At 41.1% G+C, this 19,670-nt stretch overlaps 1 protein-coding gene across 1 annotated transcript in view; it reads left to right on the forward strand.

Annotated features, from left to right (window-relative positions):
- Positions 1–17,482, forward strand: part of LOC126474967 (clathrin interactor 1) — a 199,796-nt gene extending 182,314 nt beyond the window's left edge. Inside the window, exon 13 of the mRNA XM_050102493.1 lies at positions 15,997–17,482. Within this exon, the coding sequence (XP_049958450.1) occupies positions 15,997–16,169 (173 nt within the window). The 3' untranslated portion in view covers positions 16,170–17,482. The remainder of the gene's footprint in view (positions 1–15,996) is intronic.
- Positions 17,483–19,670: the final 2,188 nt, after the last annotated feature.

A 19,670-nucleotide genomic window follows, 5' to 3' on the forward strand; every position in this document is an offset into this window, starting at 1 on the left:
TGACCAAAGTTTTGAAAGGAGCATTAGGCAGCATTGGTCTGAAACAGAAGAGAAATGTGTATCTGTGAGGTATGAAACAGGAAAGGCTTCAGAAGATCACATAGATAAAAAGGCCTAGTAGAAATTTCTGAACGACACGAGATAATGAATTGAATTGACCAAAAGAGAAAATATAATAATGCTGCAAATGGAGTACACAGAAGCGAATACAAGCATCTAAAAATGAGGTTATCAGAAACTGCAAAATGGCTAACAGGAGTGGCTAGAGGTCATATGTTAGGATGTAAAAGAATGCATAATTAGGGTAAAGATAGATGCCACCTACAGGAAAATTAGAGACCTTCGAAGAAAAGAGAAATAGCTGTATTATAACAATGCTACACATCTCTACTCACTTATATTACATGGTCTGTGTACCTCTGAAAACATATTGTACTGTTGTCACCTTTCATTAAATGTGGCTGGTTGCGCCAGCAAAACTGTATGACCTTGTTGCAATCTTGAAGGTCTTTCATAGTGTTTAACTATGGACTCTCAAAGAATAATAAGTTTTACACTTTGAGAACTGTTTAGACTGAAATTGGCCTCTTGTACAATTGTAAACCTGTTTGAATATTATTTAAAGTGTCGTACTTACTCTAATGTGTTTAATGAAAACTAGGGGGCTGTTCTAACGAGAAACTGTGTTTCACTTCAATTCACTTCACTCCATTCCTTACCTTCAGTTATCGCTTTGAGATTTGTTTCCACGAAAATTAGAGTCGGTAATTACCACTGAGCGAGGAATCAATAACAACTCACCTTGAGAACTTTCCCGCTGAAAATAAATAATTCTGCCTTTAATACCACTCACCAGTCTTGATTGGACAGAATTTTGAAAATAATTCTATTCTTTAAATGTGAAACAGTTAATGAATTTATTTTAAACTAAATGAATGTATAGCTTTTAGTAGCCAAATGAAACTTGCAAGATCTTTTACAACTTTTTTTCCCAACATTCACTTTATGAAACTTATCAAATAAAAGGGAAGTCAGTTTATTCTTGTCAGGCTGAGTTTACTTTAGTCTTGAGAAATTAGGCAAAAGAATATAATCAAGTGCAGTTACAATGCAATCCATCAAAACGTGTGTGTCCACTTTCTTAAGTAAATGAGCCACTCTGCAAGTACTTCTCTGTGTCTACATCTACATACATGCTCCACAGGCCACTGGTGAAGGACTCTCTGTACCACTACTAGTCATTTCCTTTTTATTTTCAGTCACAAATAGAGCGAGGGAAAAACAACTGTCTGTCTGCCTAAACAATTGTCTACATATTTCATATGAGCCCTAATTTCTCATGTCTTGTCTTCGTGATCCTTAAGTGAAATCAGGGTGTCTACATGCCATAAGTCATGTTAAGGTAATTAAAATCAGGGAGTAATCATGAACTTAATTTTGTGTCAATCAGGTGTGGTTCTAGAGGAGAATAGCAAGTTAGCAATACCCCAAAAATGTTTTATCGTTCCTAAAGTTCTTGCTTGGAACCGTGTGTTCATAAAGTTCATGTAGAAGCTGTTATGCAAGTTTCACGCAAATGCTGCAGTTGAAAGAGGCTTTCCTGTTAACAAAGAAGTTTTACTTCAAACCGTAGAAGAAGATGCAATTATTGCAGAAAGAAGTGTCTACAATGCAATACAATTGTTAGTTTGTTTACTTAATAGTGAGAAACAACTGAATGTGAGCATTACAAAATTGATGATACTAGCTGTGAAGAACGCTCTACCAAAAAGTAGAAGCCTTAAAAATGAAAAGCAAATGCCCAATCTTAAAAGGAGAACAGTTCAAGAAGTAAAAGCACTCAAAAATAAAAAAGAATAACTCTAGGAAAAGTAAAAGAAGAACCTGCAGATTTAAATGTTGAACTTTCGATTTCAGCTGAGAAACGTAAACACTGAATCTTTTACTGTGAAGTTTAACATTTGACATCAGTTTTGTACCTTCAAAATTGTTATATTGTCTAAAGGATAATTTTAAGTTTTCAGTACATAATTATGTTTAAGTCATATTTTAATTGGTGTGATGTATAATGTACCTGTGAATAGTCATACCCATCCTATTTGAGAGTTTAGTGTTTTTATAGCATTTGATGAATGGTATACTACAATTCATATATAGCTACATTATTCATGCTGACATACAGTTTAAGTGATATAAGAGTTGTTAGTGTCAACTTTTTTCAGGTTCGTAAGAAAGTCCTTTGTCACTATGCTACACACAGTTTCAAGAGGTCATGAATATAACTAAATAGATAATGAAAAAGTCGTAACAGTCATGAAAAATCCTCTGAAAATCTGTAGACACTCTGCAAATGTATGCTGGCAGCCTCAAATGCCAGTTTTCTGAATTTTCTCAGTAGTATTTCTCAAAAAGAATGCCAACTTACCTCCAGGGATTCCCACCTCCAGGGGCTACCATTGAGTCCCTGAAGCCTCTCCAAATTTTTTTGTTTTGTTTTGTTTTAGTTTGAACCTACCAATAACAAATTTGCAGTCCACCTCTGTATTCCTTCAGTGTCTTTCTTTAATCCAACCTGGTGTGGATCCTAGACACTCAAGCCATGCTCAAGAATATGTCACACTAGTGTCCTGTATCTTTACAGATGAACCACGCTTTCGCAGTATTTTCCCAATAAACTGAAGTTGGCCATTTGCTTTCCTTATCACAATCCTCACATGCTCATTCCATGTCATATTGCTTTTCAACATTACACCTTAACAAATAATTGTTTTTAGACAGGATTTAAGAAAAGTAAATGTAAGGTACCAAAGTAAGAAAGTAACATTTTTGATAGTTGACTATTACTGTATTAACCCAAAAACATGATCACAAGTCTTTTTGTTAACAAACTCTGCATTTCCTGATGATCATGAAATAAATTGCCAGTTGCTTGCCTTGTCAGAAGCAGTGTTGTCGAAAATATTGTGCAAAATTTCTTCCACTGTATCTTCACATCTTGTATTACTTAGACTAAACATGCCAAGTTGTATTCCTTTTAGAACCATTCTTGATGTAAGATGGTGCAGTTCTTGCAGCACCATATTTTTTGCTGGCAATATCATTTAGTCTCGGCTCCAGTATATGAGAAACCTTATTACTACAAAATTACTAATTATTGCCTTGCTCCATAAATTGCATCAGTGTTACGACAAAATATTAAAATCATGAAGACCTCACTCAACCACTGCTAGATGGCCACTTTTCCCACTTTGGTCTGTCTGCCCATACTCCTCATTCCAAAGAGAAGGCATCCCAGAAATGAAAACGCCACTTTATAATCCTATACGGGCAGTGTCTTCTGGCTGAGTGCACTGTGCATTTCTTCTATTGAAAGGTGTTCCAGAAAGAGGAACAACTAGGGGGAAAAGCTTGTATAGGCCTAACGGTTTCCCAATTTCATTAAATGAACACACCTCTTCTCAGTATACTAAAGTATTGCTTCCTCAGAAAGAGAACAGTCTTAACAAATACTACTGTTTTAAATGCATAAATGTATAACAACAAAATAAAATTTTCAATTGCTAATCAGAATTTAGTTTTGCAGCCTTCTTACAATATCTCTACCACCATATTCACAGTGAAATAATCATTAATAAGTTATGTCAGGTATTCAGAACACACTACAAAGTGTAAATGAACACTGTTCTGTTACAGTGTGAGTATGAAGAGCTCAGATGGCAAGCCAGTAAGTACTAAGCAAACTAAGCGAGAAGGCGAAAGAAATATAGAGAGGGATTATATAAAGGGAATGAAGTTGAGGACAATATCCAAGAAAGAGAAGAGAGAGTGAAGATGAGATGGGAAATGTGATACTGTGAGAATAATTTGACAGTAATCTGACAGGGCACTGAAAGACCTAAGGAGAGACAAGGTTTGCAGATTGACATAGACATTCTCTCAGAATTAATGAGATATATAGGTGAGCAAGCCGTGACAACCCTAGTTCACCTGGTGTGCAAGACATATGAAGCACGCAAAATACATTCAGACTTAAAAAAGAACATAATAATTCAAATTCCAGAGAAGGTAGGTGTTGAAATATGTGAATATTACTGAACCATCAGTTTATTGAATCATGGTTGCAATATATTCACATGAATAGTTTACAGAAGAACGGAAAAAAAACTAGTAGGAGCCTACTTGGGGAAGAGTTACAGTTCGATAGAAATGTAGCAATGTGTGAGACAATACTGACCCTATAATTTAACCTAGAAGATAGGTTGAAGAAAGACAGTACAATGTTTATAGCATTTGCAGATTTAGATACAGTTTTTGATAATACTGGCTGAAATACACTCTTTGCAATTCTGAAGGTAGCTGGGTAAAGTACAGGGAGTAAAGAGTTATTTATGAGGTGAGGTGTGCAGAAATAAGACTGCAGTTGCAGGAGTCGAAGCATATTAACTACAGCTGTGAATTTTTTGCATAATGCAGCCCCGTCAGCAACTGTGATAGACTAATATATTGAAAAACCCGCATCAGTTGCGAAAATTTTCTGGTCTTTACCCAGGTTTCGGCTAGAATAATCTAGCCTTCTTCAAAGGCATAAAATTACTATAACATGCCAGAATAAGGCACAGTCAACATAAAAATTAAAACCTATAGTACTGTGGTACCATGTAGAATTAAAACTAGAGTGCCAACGTAGTTGCTGCTGCCAACCGACCGCGTGGTGAAGTGATGCTGGGGCTGGACTTTAGTTAAGTAGTTGTAATTCGACATGGTACCATGGTACTATAGGTTGTAATTTTTAATGTTGATTGTGCCTTACTCTGGCATGTTATAGTAATTTTATACTTCAGAAGAAGGCTAGATTATTCCAGCCGAAAGCTGGGTAAAGACCAGAAAATTTTCACAACTCAGGTGAATTTTTAAATATATTAACTACGGCTGTAATTAAGAAAGAAGTGTTACAGGTTTGTAGCCTATCCCCTGTGATTCAACCTGTACATTGAGCAAGCTAAGAAAACCAAGAGAAAATTAGATAGGGAATAAAAGTTCATGATGAAGAAATAAAACATTGCGTTACAATACTGACAGTTGTGGCAAAGGATGGGGACGAGCAGTTGAACGGAATGGGTAGGGTCTTGAAAAGAAATTATGAGATGAACATCAGTGAAAGTAAAAGAAGAGTAATGGAATGTAGTCACATTAAATCAAGCCAAGCTGAGGGACTTAGATGAGGAAATGAACACACAAAGCAAAAGGATAACATTCTTAAGTTGTACATAAACAAAAATGTTAAGAAGTATTCTCTGAAGCTGTTCATGTGGAGTTGTATGGAGTGAAATGTGGATGAGAAGCAGTTCAGACAAGAAGGGAATAGATGCTCCTGAAATGTGGTACACAGAAGAATGCTGAAGATTAGATAAGTAGAATGAATACCTAGTGATGTGCTGAATCAGACTGGGGGGAGAAAAGAAATTTAACTAAAGGATGGAATAAGTGATATAACATTCTCAGAAGCATCAAGAAATCTTCAATTTGGGAGTGAAAGTAAGTTAGGGGGATGAAAATTATACCAAGGCTTGAATACTATAGATACAAATGAATATATGCTGCTATAGTTCTGCAGAGATGAAGAGGACTTCACAAAATAGAGTGTAGAGCTGAATCAGTCCAGTCTTCTGACCGAGGAGCAGTGGCAGCTGCTGTGGCAGTAGCAGCATAATACTGTGAACCAATATTAAATGGGGCAGACTTAAATTAAACAGTAGTTACAACAAATCAGTGTTCTAGATTTGTTGGAAGATTCATGGTTAGAGATCTGCATGGATAAGAAAAATGTTGTCCGCATCAGTACCCCATCCACAAGATCCTTACCTACATCTACATATTTTAAAAATGCCTGGCCTGAATTTTCATCTGCTGAAGTTCACACTCAGTGTTGATGAGAATTAAGGATGGACACATCTATGTAGAAAGTCATTCAATGCACTGACCCCCCCTGTGGGTCCTGGGGTCAGAATAGACCTGAGGTATTCCTGCCTTTCGTAAGGGGCGACTGAAAGGAGTCTCACATATTTCGGCCTTTATGTGATGGTCCCCTGTGGGGTTTGACCTCCATTTTTCAAAATTTTCCCGAAGAGCGAGCCAGTTGGGGAAGGGCGCCGTACATTGTGCATTGTGTCCATTGTGCATTGAGAGCTGTAGCCCACTTTCTTATCGTCGCATTGCAGCCCCACCCATTCTCCATCTCTTGGGCGAGGACACCTTCCTGCGTGTGTTTTTTACCATGCACTATGCAGTGTCACTTTCTGTGCCGACAATGACCATGGACTTGTTTGCACCTGATATCCAGCACGGTAGCCAGTCTGTTGTGGTGGGGCCGCCATGTACCCTGTTGATTGTAGCCCCCTGACAAAACAGGGATCACTCTGCTGATGCCTGTGCCGTTAACTCCCCACATATGCCAAGGAGTAGATGCCCGTCACCCTGGGGCATCGGGGCTCCCAGAAATGGCCATGCGGCTAGGTGGCCCTTGCTGCGGCTGGGTGGCGCCTGTGGGGAGGGCCCTTGGTCGTAGTGGGTGGCATCAGAGCGGATGACATGCAATGAAGCCTGGCACATCTTCTCTTGCTGGTGGCCAGCTGCCAGCAGTCTCTAAGCATTCCAGGGCTCAATTTAATGCAAACACACATGACCCCAAATCGTTTTACCCCCTGGCCACACCATGGGAGGAATGCCAGGCTAAGGATGGCAGTGAAGCTTATTTGCCCTAATACCTCATATGTACGAGAGTTGATGGGGAATCTTTCATGTCTATGAAGCCTCAGTTTTTTGTGGATCCTTTGGAGGACAAGTTTGGGGTGGTGGATGGCTTGTCCAAAATGCGCTCTGGATCAGTTTTGATAAAAACAGCATCCTCTGCCCAGTCACGGGCATTACTCACTTCTGGCAAGTTGGGGGGGTGTTTCTGTTACCATCACCCCTCATAAGAACTGAAATATGGCCTGGTATAATATATTTCACAGGGACTTTCTTTTGCAGTCAGACGACGAGCTGCGCACCAGTTTAGAGTGGCGAGATGTTCACTCGTCTGACACGTCCATTAGGGTCCGAGGGATAACCAGGTTGCCACCGGTGCCTCAATTTTGGCCTTAGAGAGTAACACATTGTCCGACAAGGTCAAGGTGATGTCTACCGCTGTCCCTCCCCCAATGCGGTGCTAGAAGTTCTGCCATATGTCTCCCACTGTACTTCCAGCCCCACCTTTCGAGATTATAGACGTCCATCGCATCCCAATACTCCATTGCCCCGCCTCCCACCTGTGTCAACTGCTGGGAGCATCATTCACCTTGCTCGCTAGACTGTAGGATTTTACAGAAAGAGAGGAAAATCATGGAATGTAAGACCCTGGACCAACTGACCTACACTGAGGCTCAGAGGAAATTTGATCGCCTACATCCTGTGGCTATGACCACCTCATATGCAGCCGCTACGAGAACAGTTGTCACCCCATCAGTTCCTCGAATTCCAGTCACCTCTCCAACCAGGAGACTACACCTGACTCCTTGATGGTGGAGAACACTTCCCTACCTGTTGCTCCCGTACCACCTACTTCAGGAGCAACACCCCCTCCCCCCCCCCCCCCCCCCCCGCCCCCCCCGCCCCCCCTCGATCCCTCCACCCCAACACCATTGGGGATTTCAGTCCCCACTTCTGAGCAAGAGAAGCACAAGGCTTCTTCGGCTCCTCTCACTAGGAAGGGGTCCCTTGGGTCACTCCCTTCCCAGGTTTCTGCTAGTGGGAAAGCTGACACCCACCAGTGGCTGAAGAGCCCAAAAGCAGCTGGTTGTAGGGCTTCACGCTCATCCTCAGTCGCAGAGACTGATTCAGTGTAGTCCTCCCAGGCAGGGAAACCCAAGGAAAAGTGCGAGAAATCGGAAAAGAAGACCCCAAGAACAAGCACCTAGCAGTGGCACCCACACCACTGCTACCTACAAGCTCTGTGTCTGAGGATGGGGTGGAGATTCTGATGTCCGCTGAGTACCTGGGTCTCGCCGGACCCTCAGACACAAAGGATACAGGCAAAAAGTCGGTGACAGCAGGTGACCCTAAAGCATAAACTGCCTCATTGAATGTTCCATGCCTTTCCAGTCTCATGATGATGTCATCCTCCGGTGGAATTGCGGCTGATTTTTCCACCGCTTGGCTGAGTTATGGCAATGGTTAAGCTTTACACCTGCTTTCTGCATTGCCCTCCAGAAAACCTGGTTCCCGGCAATACGAACCCCTGCTCTCCACGGCTATAAGGGATATTACAGGAACCATAGCGACTATAATCGAGTGTCAGGTGGAGTTTGCATTTATGTTCTAAACTCGGTCTGTAGTGAAACTGTGCCCCTTCAAACCCCTCTTGAAGCTGTGGCTGTCAGAATATGGACAATGCAGGAGATAACTGTCTGCAATGTATCTTCCTTCAGATGGTGCAGTAACTCTGAATATATTAGCTGCATTGATTGATTAACTCCCTAAATCTTTCCTACTTTTGGGAGATTTTAACAGCCATAACCCCTTGTCGGGTGACACCATGCTTATTGGCCGAGGCAGAGATGTCGAAACTTTACTGTCTCGGTTAAGCCTTTGCCTCTTAAATACTGGGGCCGCCACAAATTTCAGTGTGGCTCACGGTAGTTACTCGGCTATTAATTTATCAATTTGCAGCGCAGGACTTCTCCCGTCTGTCCACTGGAGAGCACATGACAAACTGTGTGGTAGTGACCACTTCCCCATCTTTGTGTCACTCCCCCGGCGTCAGGCCCATGGACGCCTGCCCAGATGGGCTTTACACAAGGTGGATTGGGAAACTTTCACCTCTAATGTCACCATTGACTCTCCCCCACATGGAAACATTGATGTCATGGTTGAGCAGAAAACACGATCCCTCACTCTTTATAAGGTGCCACTGGCGAAAGTCCCTTGGTTGTTGCTGGAAGTCGCTGTGGCAATCATAGAGCATCAGCAAGCTCTACAGTGACATAATTGGCACCCTTCCCTAAATTATGTCAACATGCCGCCATTGGATAAGCAGCTGTAGCAGCAAGTCGTATACTCCTAGCTCACTCATTTGTTACATAGTTTAATTCTTAATTTCTTTGCGTGTTTTTGGTTCTTGCATTGTTTAATTCATAAATTTCGGGCGTATTATAGTATTTGAGAGTTGTAGCATCGCGTTTTAGTACCTGAATAGTGTAAATTCGCGTAGTCGTTTGTCTACTGTTTTGTTTTGAACGGCCAGTGTCGGTTGGTCGCAGTCAGTGTGCTCCCTGCCGCCGTTGGATTAGCAGCTGCAGCAGCAAGTCGTATACTCCTAGCTCACTCATTTGTTACATAGTTTAATTCTTAATTTCTTTGCGTGTTTTTGGTTCTTGCATTGTTTAATTCATAAATTTCGGGCGTATTATAGTATTTGAGAGTTGTAGCATCGTGTTTTAGTACCTGAATAGTGTAATTTCGCTTAGTCTCCTTCCGCCGCCAAGCAGTGTCAGCAGTGCGCAAGTAGCAGCATTACTGCATTTACTAGGCAATCTTGTATTTTAATAATCGTTTAAATTTTGTCGATTTGTTTGCGCTCCCTGTAGATTAGTTCAGACGTTCTTTGCAAAACAGTTTTTAGCATGGATAGGGACTGCAACTGCTGTGTTCGGATGCAGGCTGAGTTGGCATCCCTTCGCTCCCAGCTTCAGGCAGTGTTGGCTTCGGTCACACAGCTTGAGGCTGTTGCCAATGGGCATCACTGTGGGGGTCCGGATGGGGGTTTGTCGGGGACGGCCAGCTCGTCCCACGCATCCCCTGATCGGACTACGACTGTGGTTGCCCGGGATACTGCCCGCATTGAGGCTGATCCCTCACCTGTGGTAGAGTGGGAGGTCGTTTCAAGGTGTGGCAGGGGGCGAAAGACATTCCGGAGGGCTGAACGGAAAGCCTCTCCAGTTTGTCTGACGAACCGGTTTCAGGCTCTGTCTCAGGCTGATACTGATCTTCGGCCTGACATGGCTGCTTGTCCTGTTCCAGAGGTTGCCCCTCAGTCTGCAAGATCCGGGCAGTCGCAGAGGGTGGGCTTACTGGTAGTTGGGAGCTCCAACGTCAGGCGTGTAATGGGGCCCCTTAGGGAAATGGCAGCAAGAGAGGGGAAGAAAACCAATGTGCACTCCGTGTGCATACCGGGGGGAGTCATTCCAGATGTGGAAAGGGTCCTTCCGGATGCCATGAAGGGTACAGGGTGCACCCATCTGCAGGTGGTCGCTCATGTCGGCACCAATGATGTGTGTCGCTATGGATCGGAGGAAATCCTCTCTGGCTTCCGGCAGCTATCTGATTTGGTGAAGACTGCCAGTCTCGCTAGCGGGGTGAAAGCAGAGCTCACCATCTGCAGCATCGTCGACAGGACTGACTGCGGACCTTTGGTACAGAGCCGAGTGGAGGGTCTGAATCAGAGGCTGAGACGGTTCTGCGACCGTGTGGGCTGCAGATTCCTCGACTTGCGCCATAGGGTGGTGGGGTTTCAGGTTCCGCTGGATAGGTCAGGAGTCCACTACACGCAACAAGCGGCTACACGGGTAGCAGGGGTTGTGTGGCGTGGGCTGGGCGGTTTTTTAGGTTAGATGGCCTTGGGCAAGTACAGAAAGGGCAACAGCCTCAACGGGTGCGGGGCAAAGTCAGGACATGCGGGGACCAAGCAGCAATCGGTATTGTAATTGTCAACTGTCGAAGCTGCGTTGGTAAAGTACCGGAACTTCAAGCGCTGATAGAAAGCACCGAAGCTGAAATCGTTATAGGTACAGAAAGCTGGCTTAAGCCAGAGATAAATTCTGCCGAAATTTTTACAAAGGTACAGACGATTTTTAGAAAGGATAGATTGCATGCAACCGGTGGTGGAGTGTTCGTCGCTGTTAGTAGTAGTTTAATCTGTAGTGAAGTAGAAGTGGATAGCTCCTGTGAATTATTATGGGTGGAGGTTACACTAAACAACCGAACTAGGTTAATAATTGGCTCCTTTTACCGACCTCCCGACTCAGCAGCATTAGTGGCAGAACAACTGAGAGAAAATTTGGAATACATTTCACATAAATTTTCTCAGCATGTTATAGTCTTAGGTGGAGATTTCAATTTACCAGATATAGACTGGGACACTCAGATGTTTAGGACGGGTGGTAGGGACAGAGCATCGAGTGACATTATACTGAGTGCACTATCCGAAAATTACCTCGAGCAATTAAACAGAGAACCGACTCGTGGAGATAACATCTTGGACCTACTGATAACAAACAGACCCGAACTTTTCGACTCTGTATGTACAGAACAGGAAATCAGTGATCATAAGGCCGTTGCAGCATCCCTGAATATGGAAGTTAATAGGAATATAAAAAAAGGGAGGAAGGTTTATCTGTTTAGCAAGAGTAATAGAAGGCAGATTTCAGACTACCTAACAGATCAAAACGAAAATTTCTGTTCCGACACTGACAATGTTGAGTGTTTATGGAAAAAGTTCAAGGCAATCGTAAAATGCGTTTTAGACAGGTACGTGCCGAGTAAAACTGTGAGGGACGGGAAAAACCCTCCGTGGTACAAAAAAAAAGTTAGGAAACTACTGCGAAAGCAAAGAGAGCTTCACTCTAAGTTTAAACGCAGCCAAAACCTCTCAGACAAACAGAAGCTAAACGATGTCAAAGTTAGCGTAAGGAGGGCTATGCGTGAAGCGTTCATTGAATTCGAAAGTAAAATTCTATGTACCGACTTGACAGAAAATCCTAGGAAGTTCTGGTCTTACAATAAATCAGTAAGTGGCTCGAAACAGCATATCCAGACACTACGGGATGATGATGGCATTGAAACAGAGGATGACACGTGTAAAGCTGAAATACTAAACACCTTTTTCCAAAGCTGTTTCACAGAGGAAGACCGCACTGCAGTTCCTTCTCTAAATCCTCACACAAACGAAAAAGTGGCTGACATCGAAATAAGTGTCCAAGGAATAGAAAAGCAACTGGAATCACTCAATAGAGGAAAGTCCACTGGACCTGACGGGATACCAATTTGATTCCACACAGAGTACGCGAAAGAACTTGCCCCCCTTCTAACAGCCGTGTACCGCAAGTCTCTAGAGGAACGGAAGGTTCCAAATGATTGGAAAAGAGCACAGATAGTCCCAGTCTTCAAGAAGGGTCGTCCGCTGTTTGTGGGGCCAGAGATGCGGCTGGCGCGCCGCCAAGATGGCCTTGAGCCGCCTTATCGGGGAGGTCAAAGGTCAAGCGCTCAGAGAGTTGACGTGACATGCTGTTACCAACTCTATGCCGACAGATTCGAGATGTACGCTTACAGGTTCTCAGCTACGCTACAAAACACAGGGCTACGCTACAGAAAACTTTATTTGTGAAAATACAGAGTACAGTCACCAACAAACTTTACATATTCACAGCATCCTTTACCTTTAATCCAAATAAATAGGTCCTGTAGGCGATGATGTCTCTGTCCACGAAACTCTCCAGTCCTGATACATTAGGTACACCACTTCCACCACGTACAACAGCGACAGTTAACCATCCGTTCCCATGGGTAAAGGTATCATTGATGTCGATGCTGAAGTTGAGTCTGCAACCGCAAAAGACAGCGGGTCCATCCAATAGAGAATGTGCAGCAACAGATTTGATCGCGTTTCTCTTCTTGTCGGCAGCGGAAGTTGTCATTTCAATGTCTTCAATCACTGCATAGCGTACTTTAAATATACATAGTACAAATGTCGATGGATTCGCCGGTTTTGTGCCAAACATGAAGTCAGATGAAATCATGGCACTATTTGTCATGTGTAGCATCCTGTTAAATGTCAGTTAAATAGTTGGTTTATCATATGTATATTGATTACTGCACTGCTAAATTATGTCAACATGTTACTCTTCCCACTGTAACAATCACTGCATAGCGTACTTTAAATATACGTAGTACAAATGTTGATAGACTCACCAGTTTTGTACCAAACATTTTGTATAGCGTTTGTGATTGACAGAAGTGAGGTTATGAAAGGAAAATTTCAAAAATCTGTTTGTCCTAGAAAAGCTTAGTTATAACATTGTGGTTGGCTTTTGAAATTGCAAAACAGCTCTGTTACTTCAAAAGAAACAGGAATTACATGTAAGGCAGCTGCTTATAAGATGGAAATAAATTGCACGTTTAAAATTGTGCAAAACCAGGATGAAGAACATGTCACCATCTTTAGCCCCAGCAGATGTGACGACAACTATATCCTCCTCCAGTGCACTGAACAGTCAAATGTATACAGTGCAATAATCTATCTTCTGAAATAAACAAGTAAATAAAACTGTAACTGTAAAGTTCAGCGATATGTCTTACATTAATTCATGCTCCATTAGAAAAGTAGACATTTAGTTGTGAACAATCAACTGGGCAGTCACATCACAGAGCATTGTCGCTTGCTGCAAACAATCAAATTGGCTGGCACAGTGGAGCCTTTTGGTCTGTGAGCCGTGCCTTATATGGTTGCTGATGTGATGCACATAGTGTCGTCCAGACTGTGCTTCACAGACAGCATGTAAGATAAGCTTGTGGCAGTACACAGTCACTATGTGAAGATCCCGTGGGTGCAGCTAAAGTGGTCATAGCCAGAACATAGGGACAGAAACAACTTTCACTTTACCTGGACCTTGCAAACATTCCAAGAATGCCCCCAGACCTATTTTCTGGACAATATTATAACAGATGTGCAGTGCTGATTCGTGCAGTCGCAATCATTGTCTGCAGGTAACACAATTTTATAAAAAAAGTATAAGAAAATTGAATTGTTCTTTAATTTTGAACTACACAGCAACTATTGCAGATATCTATAGATAACTCATGGATACCCCTAATTGTACATGCTTTTATCTGCAAGATAACAGCTACTGTGGATACCCACATCTGTGCTGACCTTGGTTTGTGATAAAGTGAGAAACTGTCATGACAACAGCAAACAAGGTGCTATTGTGGCCTACTCTAGAGTATGCTGTTCCACAGTTTGAAGGTATTGCCAAGTAAGCCTAACAGCAGACATCAAATTAAGTCAGATGCGCACAGCAGGACTGTAATAGGTCCAGATGAAAGTTTAACACAGAGGCTTAGGTATCATAAATCTCTGGAAGAAAGGCAGTGGTTTTCTTACTGAGCCATGTGGAATAAATTTGAGTTCCTAAATGTTCACTATAAGTCTCCATAACGTATGGGTCTTTCAAGAATCCACACAGGAAAAAATCAGATGACTGAGCAGGCCAAGCAATGTCTCCAGAACAAAACAAGAGATAACACTGTTGAAAATTCCATAAACCTTGGCCATCTCATTTCACATGATGTGGGCTGTTAAGCTTTCTTGCTGAAAGTAAGGGGCCTTCAGAGTCAGTGTCAAGCCATCGTAAGCAAGGGTGAACAAAGTTTTTCAACAAAGTGATGTAACATTCTAAATTAACAGTCACTGTTCCATATGTTCATTCATTTTCTAAAAATTATGTGCTACATTCTCAAAAACATAAAATCGACACCAAATTATCACTTCGAGCGAGTGCAGTGGCTTTTCATGCCATCACTGAAGACCAGTAACGTGTGTTCTACTGGTTGACAAAGCCTGAAAATTGGAAATGGGCTTCATTGGGCATGAACAGATAATTTAACAAATTAAATGATAGAAACTCTAGGTAGGCATATGAACAGTGCAGGGAAGGACAGGCTGATGCTTGGTGTGTTATCTTTACAGCAAGTAGCAGTCTATCCTTTCCTGCATTATTCAACAAATTGCGACTTTTGTTTGTTAAATGAATCATGACATTGCAGAAAGTAACTTGTACTACTTGTCTCTAGGTTTCAGTTTCTGAGCAATTTGCAATTTGTGATGGTGAAATTTGATCTCCTTAAACATTCAGCATAAACTTCTTAGACTCACCCCTAAAACATGAAACCACTGGCGCACCGAGCATAGAGGATTACATTAAAAGACTTCCCTCACTCTCTGCAACTCTTCTGGTGCACACATGCACATGCTCCAAGCTTCACATCAAACTACCATTGTTTCCCAACTTCTCGTCACTCGAGCTAATGTAGTACTTGACCGTGTCGATCAACATTTAAGTGTCATCTCAGAGAATTCGCACTTCTTTCACAATATTGTAATAATGATGAAGTGAAATGACAATGCTATATTTCATTGCTACTGGTATAGGAAATGTTCTCCCCTTCACTCGTTGCCTCTCTGCCACCTAGTATAAGCTACTGTGTATGTGCAGTATTAAAGTGTCATTTGGCTCCAAGCCATCCTATATATCTCTGGTAGATATCATGATAACAACAAAAGAATCGGCACATATACTAAGGCATATTAAAAATAATTTTCTACTTGCTCTGTACAGGAATGGAATAGAACAGGAAGTTGCTTTTGTGATACGAGAAATGGGTGCTTTCCAAATAACACCATTATGTGAGCTGCATTAATGCTTGGGCCTCAGAGTAACAAAAGAGGATACAGATTATGGTGTTATTTCCATTTCTGTCTCCTATACATCTTCTGCCTTCCTTTTTTGTCTGTCAGCTCTCCTACCTCTCTCTTCCTCTTCCCTATATCAGCCGACGTTGTGCTTCCCCTTGCCCTCAATTTGAAAATCTATTGTGTGTCCATGCCAGATATGAAGAACATCTAAATTTACTGGAAAGAAATTTGGTTGTTAGGAAAGTTTCTTTGAGATGAAATGCAATGAATCATACATTAAAGGAGAGTCTCTTAGTCCATATGCTGAATGTTCTTGTGCTGTTGGAGCTCAGTCAGTTAAAATAGATTGGAATAATGCCACATGGATGGCAGAGGAAGTGTTGAAAATAAAAATGAATTTGCTGAATTTATGAATGTAGAAAATTTATTTCACCATTACATGATTTCTTTCAAATTTCATGGAAGTAAAATTGTGACTTTCAATGTTGCAGCAATTCCTCCTCTAGGTGCAGTGAGCCCTACAACCTTTCGACCAATGGTTGGTGTACCTCCGGTGGCAGGTGTGCAGTCTTCTTTACCGTTGGCAGCTACACAGACTCCTTTACCGTTGGCAGCTTCACAGACTCCTCTAGGCAACCAGACATTTTTCCCAGCATTTAAGTGAGCCATTTCTCTCTAGAGACAGTGATTCAGTGGAACTTAAAGTGAGTTTTGTATTTTTGCCTTTACTGTCCGATGTTAAATGGGCAGTTCACAAAATACAGGCACCATGCTCCAATTTGTATATTTTAAAAATAATGGAAACCATGTCCTTTTGAAGCATTTGTATATCTTTTGCTCTTATGTCTTTTTCTATTTTCCTAGCTGTCTTCCATTTTCTTACTGCCCATAGTCAGGTGACTATTCCTCTTGCAGAGTGTATACCACAACATGTATTAGATCTATAAGACATAACTGTATAAGATGGAATATTTATACAATTGCATATTGCATGATGTGCAGTTAGTTCCAATCTTTGCCCTGGTCAGATTGTGTGGGTGTACATACATAACTGCTATGCATTTTTTGCAAATGCTGTTGACAGTTCCCAGAACTGGAGACCTTGATGTTTAAAAGCTGTGCCACAGTGCCTTGCCAGGTGAGATTAGCTTAAAAGATTCTTCAGTGAAATGAGAATTTTATACTAAATTTTGAGTTCTGTAATGTGGGCAGTGAATTTTCACAACAAAGTCAGAAAGCAGTGTGAGTAAATATTATCTGCAACTAGCAATTTCTTCCGCATTTGTGATAATTAAAAATACAGTCCTGTTAAAGAAAATCCAACTGAGATCTCTATGCTGTTACAGTTCTATTTCTTAATTTTTAATGATTTGACTACTATTACCAAAACAGTATAAAATCAATACAAGCAATGCTGCATTAGGGTGGTGCATAGCATATCAGCTGAAATGGATGAATAGTTATTTGAATATAATTCTTGTGAATTTTTTTCTCAAATATGCACAGTTTGTACGAGATCTGCACACTAGTCATTTGTTTTATTTATAAATGGCTTATCCCAGTTAAATAGACAAGTAAATCTATGGTAGGGTATGTTATTTTGATGTGTTTGCATGAATGTCAGAAAGTTGTTCTTTTATGTGATTAAAATCAGTGTGAAAACAATTTGCTCAAAGCTTGGGAGCTGTAGGAAACAAATGCACTTCATACTGAATAGTGCAGAATGTCATTTAAATGGGACTACAGTAACAAGAATTGGCATTACAGAGAATAAGTGCTCAGCTAAAATATAGATTTAAAACTTCTATGTGAAGGAATCGCAAAGAGTGGTCAATGACCTGCTATAACACACACACACACACACACACACACACACACACACACACACACAGGTTAAGCTAGTAAACCTTTCATTTATGCTATTAGAGAGAGGGAGAGAGAGAGAGAGAGAGAGAGAGAGAGAGAGAGAGAGAGAGACACAAAGATTTTGATGTACTTTTCATTGTCATTCAACCATTACAGGAAAAAAAAGCTGTTTTTTCCCCACATTGCAAGGAGTCAATCTTCTCATCAGTTCTATAAAGTACTGATTAGAGAAGAGCCTACAAAGAAACAAGATAAATTATAAAATTTGGTGTAACTAGTCTTTCTTTTTAGCAACCTCATTGAGTAAAAGCAGTTTAGCAAATTGGTGCTTTTCTTCGTGAACTGCCCTAGCAATGATCGGTCCAGGACATCAGAAACCACTGTATGGTGCATTACAACTATTTGTGGCAATACTGGTTCAAGATATCTCTTTATTCCTGGTTTCCATTTTCTATCAAAATTTGTTCAAATATGAGTATATTTGCTGTATTTTCCAGAGAATCAGAAAACTTTTACTGTTCTTGGTTCAAGTGCGCATCAAACTACATGAAAATTTGTTGTAATCTTTTTATTAATCCGTATTTTAATTTTTCATTACAACTTTTATTTTAAGTATATGTTTATTATTTCCTTTGATTTTGCAGTTTTACTCAAAGTTGAAGTAGTGTAAACACATTGAATTGTTATTATTATTATTATTTAATATGATGCACAAGAATTAGAAAATCAGTATTTTTTCATAGTTTGTCATGAAATAACCTTGAATTTGACTTGTTTTCCTTTGGCATTGTCATTCCATTTTTCATGCATTATGGGGGACTGATGCAATTTTCACATTTTTTAATATTGCATTTGTTGTGGGTCTCTTTACACAGTGTTACTGTTGATTGCACTACTCATTTTTAAGAGATTTATTTTTTTAATGTAATTGTTTATTTTTAAGTACATATCCATATAAATATTTTGTAAGTTTCCGACATATGCTGCTATGGGATTTTTCCCTCATATTGACTATTTTTAAGGGAGTCACATGTAAATTATAATGTACTATATCCCATTGTTGTTGTACATATGTGAAATGTGTTTGTTCATGTATTGCTCATGGTGCTTGGGATTCAACTAATTTTGTACAGTATACAAGCACAGTAAACAAAAAATGCAGGAATTTCAATAAATTGTTTGGAGAAAATGTTTGTTGTTAATTTTATACCTCATCAGATGAAACAGTAGATATGAAATTGCAGCTGTTTGTCAAAACTGATACAAATTGCAGAAACACTTCCCCCCCCCCCCCCCCCCCTCTCTCTCTGCTTATCCCTTGCATTTTTTGTTGTAGTAAAGCAATAAAAGATCAATGGGTAGAAGCTTTATATCAGGGGCTTTCACCAAAGCCAGTCAGGAATGTGAAGCCACAAGGAGTACACAGAGCACCAGGTGAGAGGAACAAAAAGAGTGCGGACCATGCCAGCCACCAATCCCAGACAGCAGTGTGTTTAGACGTGGCAGGAAGCAGCAAGTAGCTCTAACGCTGAGCCTTTCTACAGGACACAAATGTCATGTAAAAGGTTTAATGTGTCACACAGTGTTTACGTCATCTAAAGGAATTCAGTTTGAGAGTTGATTATGCAGTAAATTGTGCAGCAGAATACACCCCACAAATACTATGTCAATTTTGAGAGCTCATTCTACTGGTATTATTTGATTAAAAAGTATTTCGTATTATTTGCAAGATGTTGATCTTTTTGGAAGAGAATTATCTTGGGAATTGATTACAATATTTCTCATCAGATAGCTGTGCACTTGAAGCCATTTGCCCAAGATGAGTTTAATAATGTCTTGTAATAGTGGCAGAAGAGATGTACCCACAGCTACGGTCCACATCACTTTCTTAAGGCCCCCCCCTCCGCCCCTCCCTCCCCGACAAAGAAGTCCGACAAAGGGAAATTGTCTTTTCCTTTGCCGACTGGAAGGTCCTCTTCAACCGTGTCGCTATGTGATACCTTCACCCAGTCAGCCCCTGTGCCATTGATGCACACCACCAACTGTTTCTCTGCGTCGGATGCCACAGGCAGACAGCACAAGAAAGCCAACACTTCTGTGGACTTCATGGAGCAGGATCCTCCTGCCTCTGTGCCCTGTAGCAGCGAGTCTTCACAGGCTGACTCACGGCAGCTGCCGAGTTGACACCCCTTCATTTTTTTCCTCCTTATGACTCTCCTCCAATGGAAGGTTCGCAGTGTTTGACCCAACAAAGAGGATTTAGGGTTGCTTTTAGAATTGCAGCATCCATTGTACTCTG

Source organism: Schistocerca serialis, chromosome 4 (assembly GCF_023864345.2).
Source record: "Schistocerca serialis cubense isolate TAMUIC-IGC-003099 chromosome 4, iqSchSeri2.2, whole genome shotgun sequence".
In the NCBI taxonomy this organism is placed as follows: domain Eukaryota; kingdom Metazoa; phylum Arthropoda; class Insecta; order Orthoptera; family Acrididae; genus Schistocerca; species Schistocerca serialis.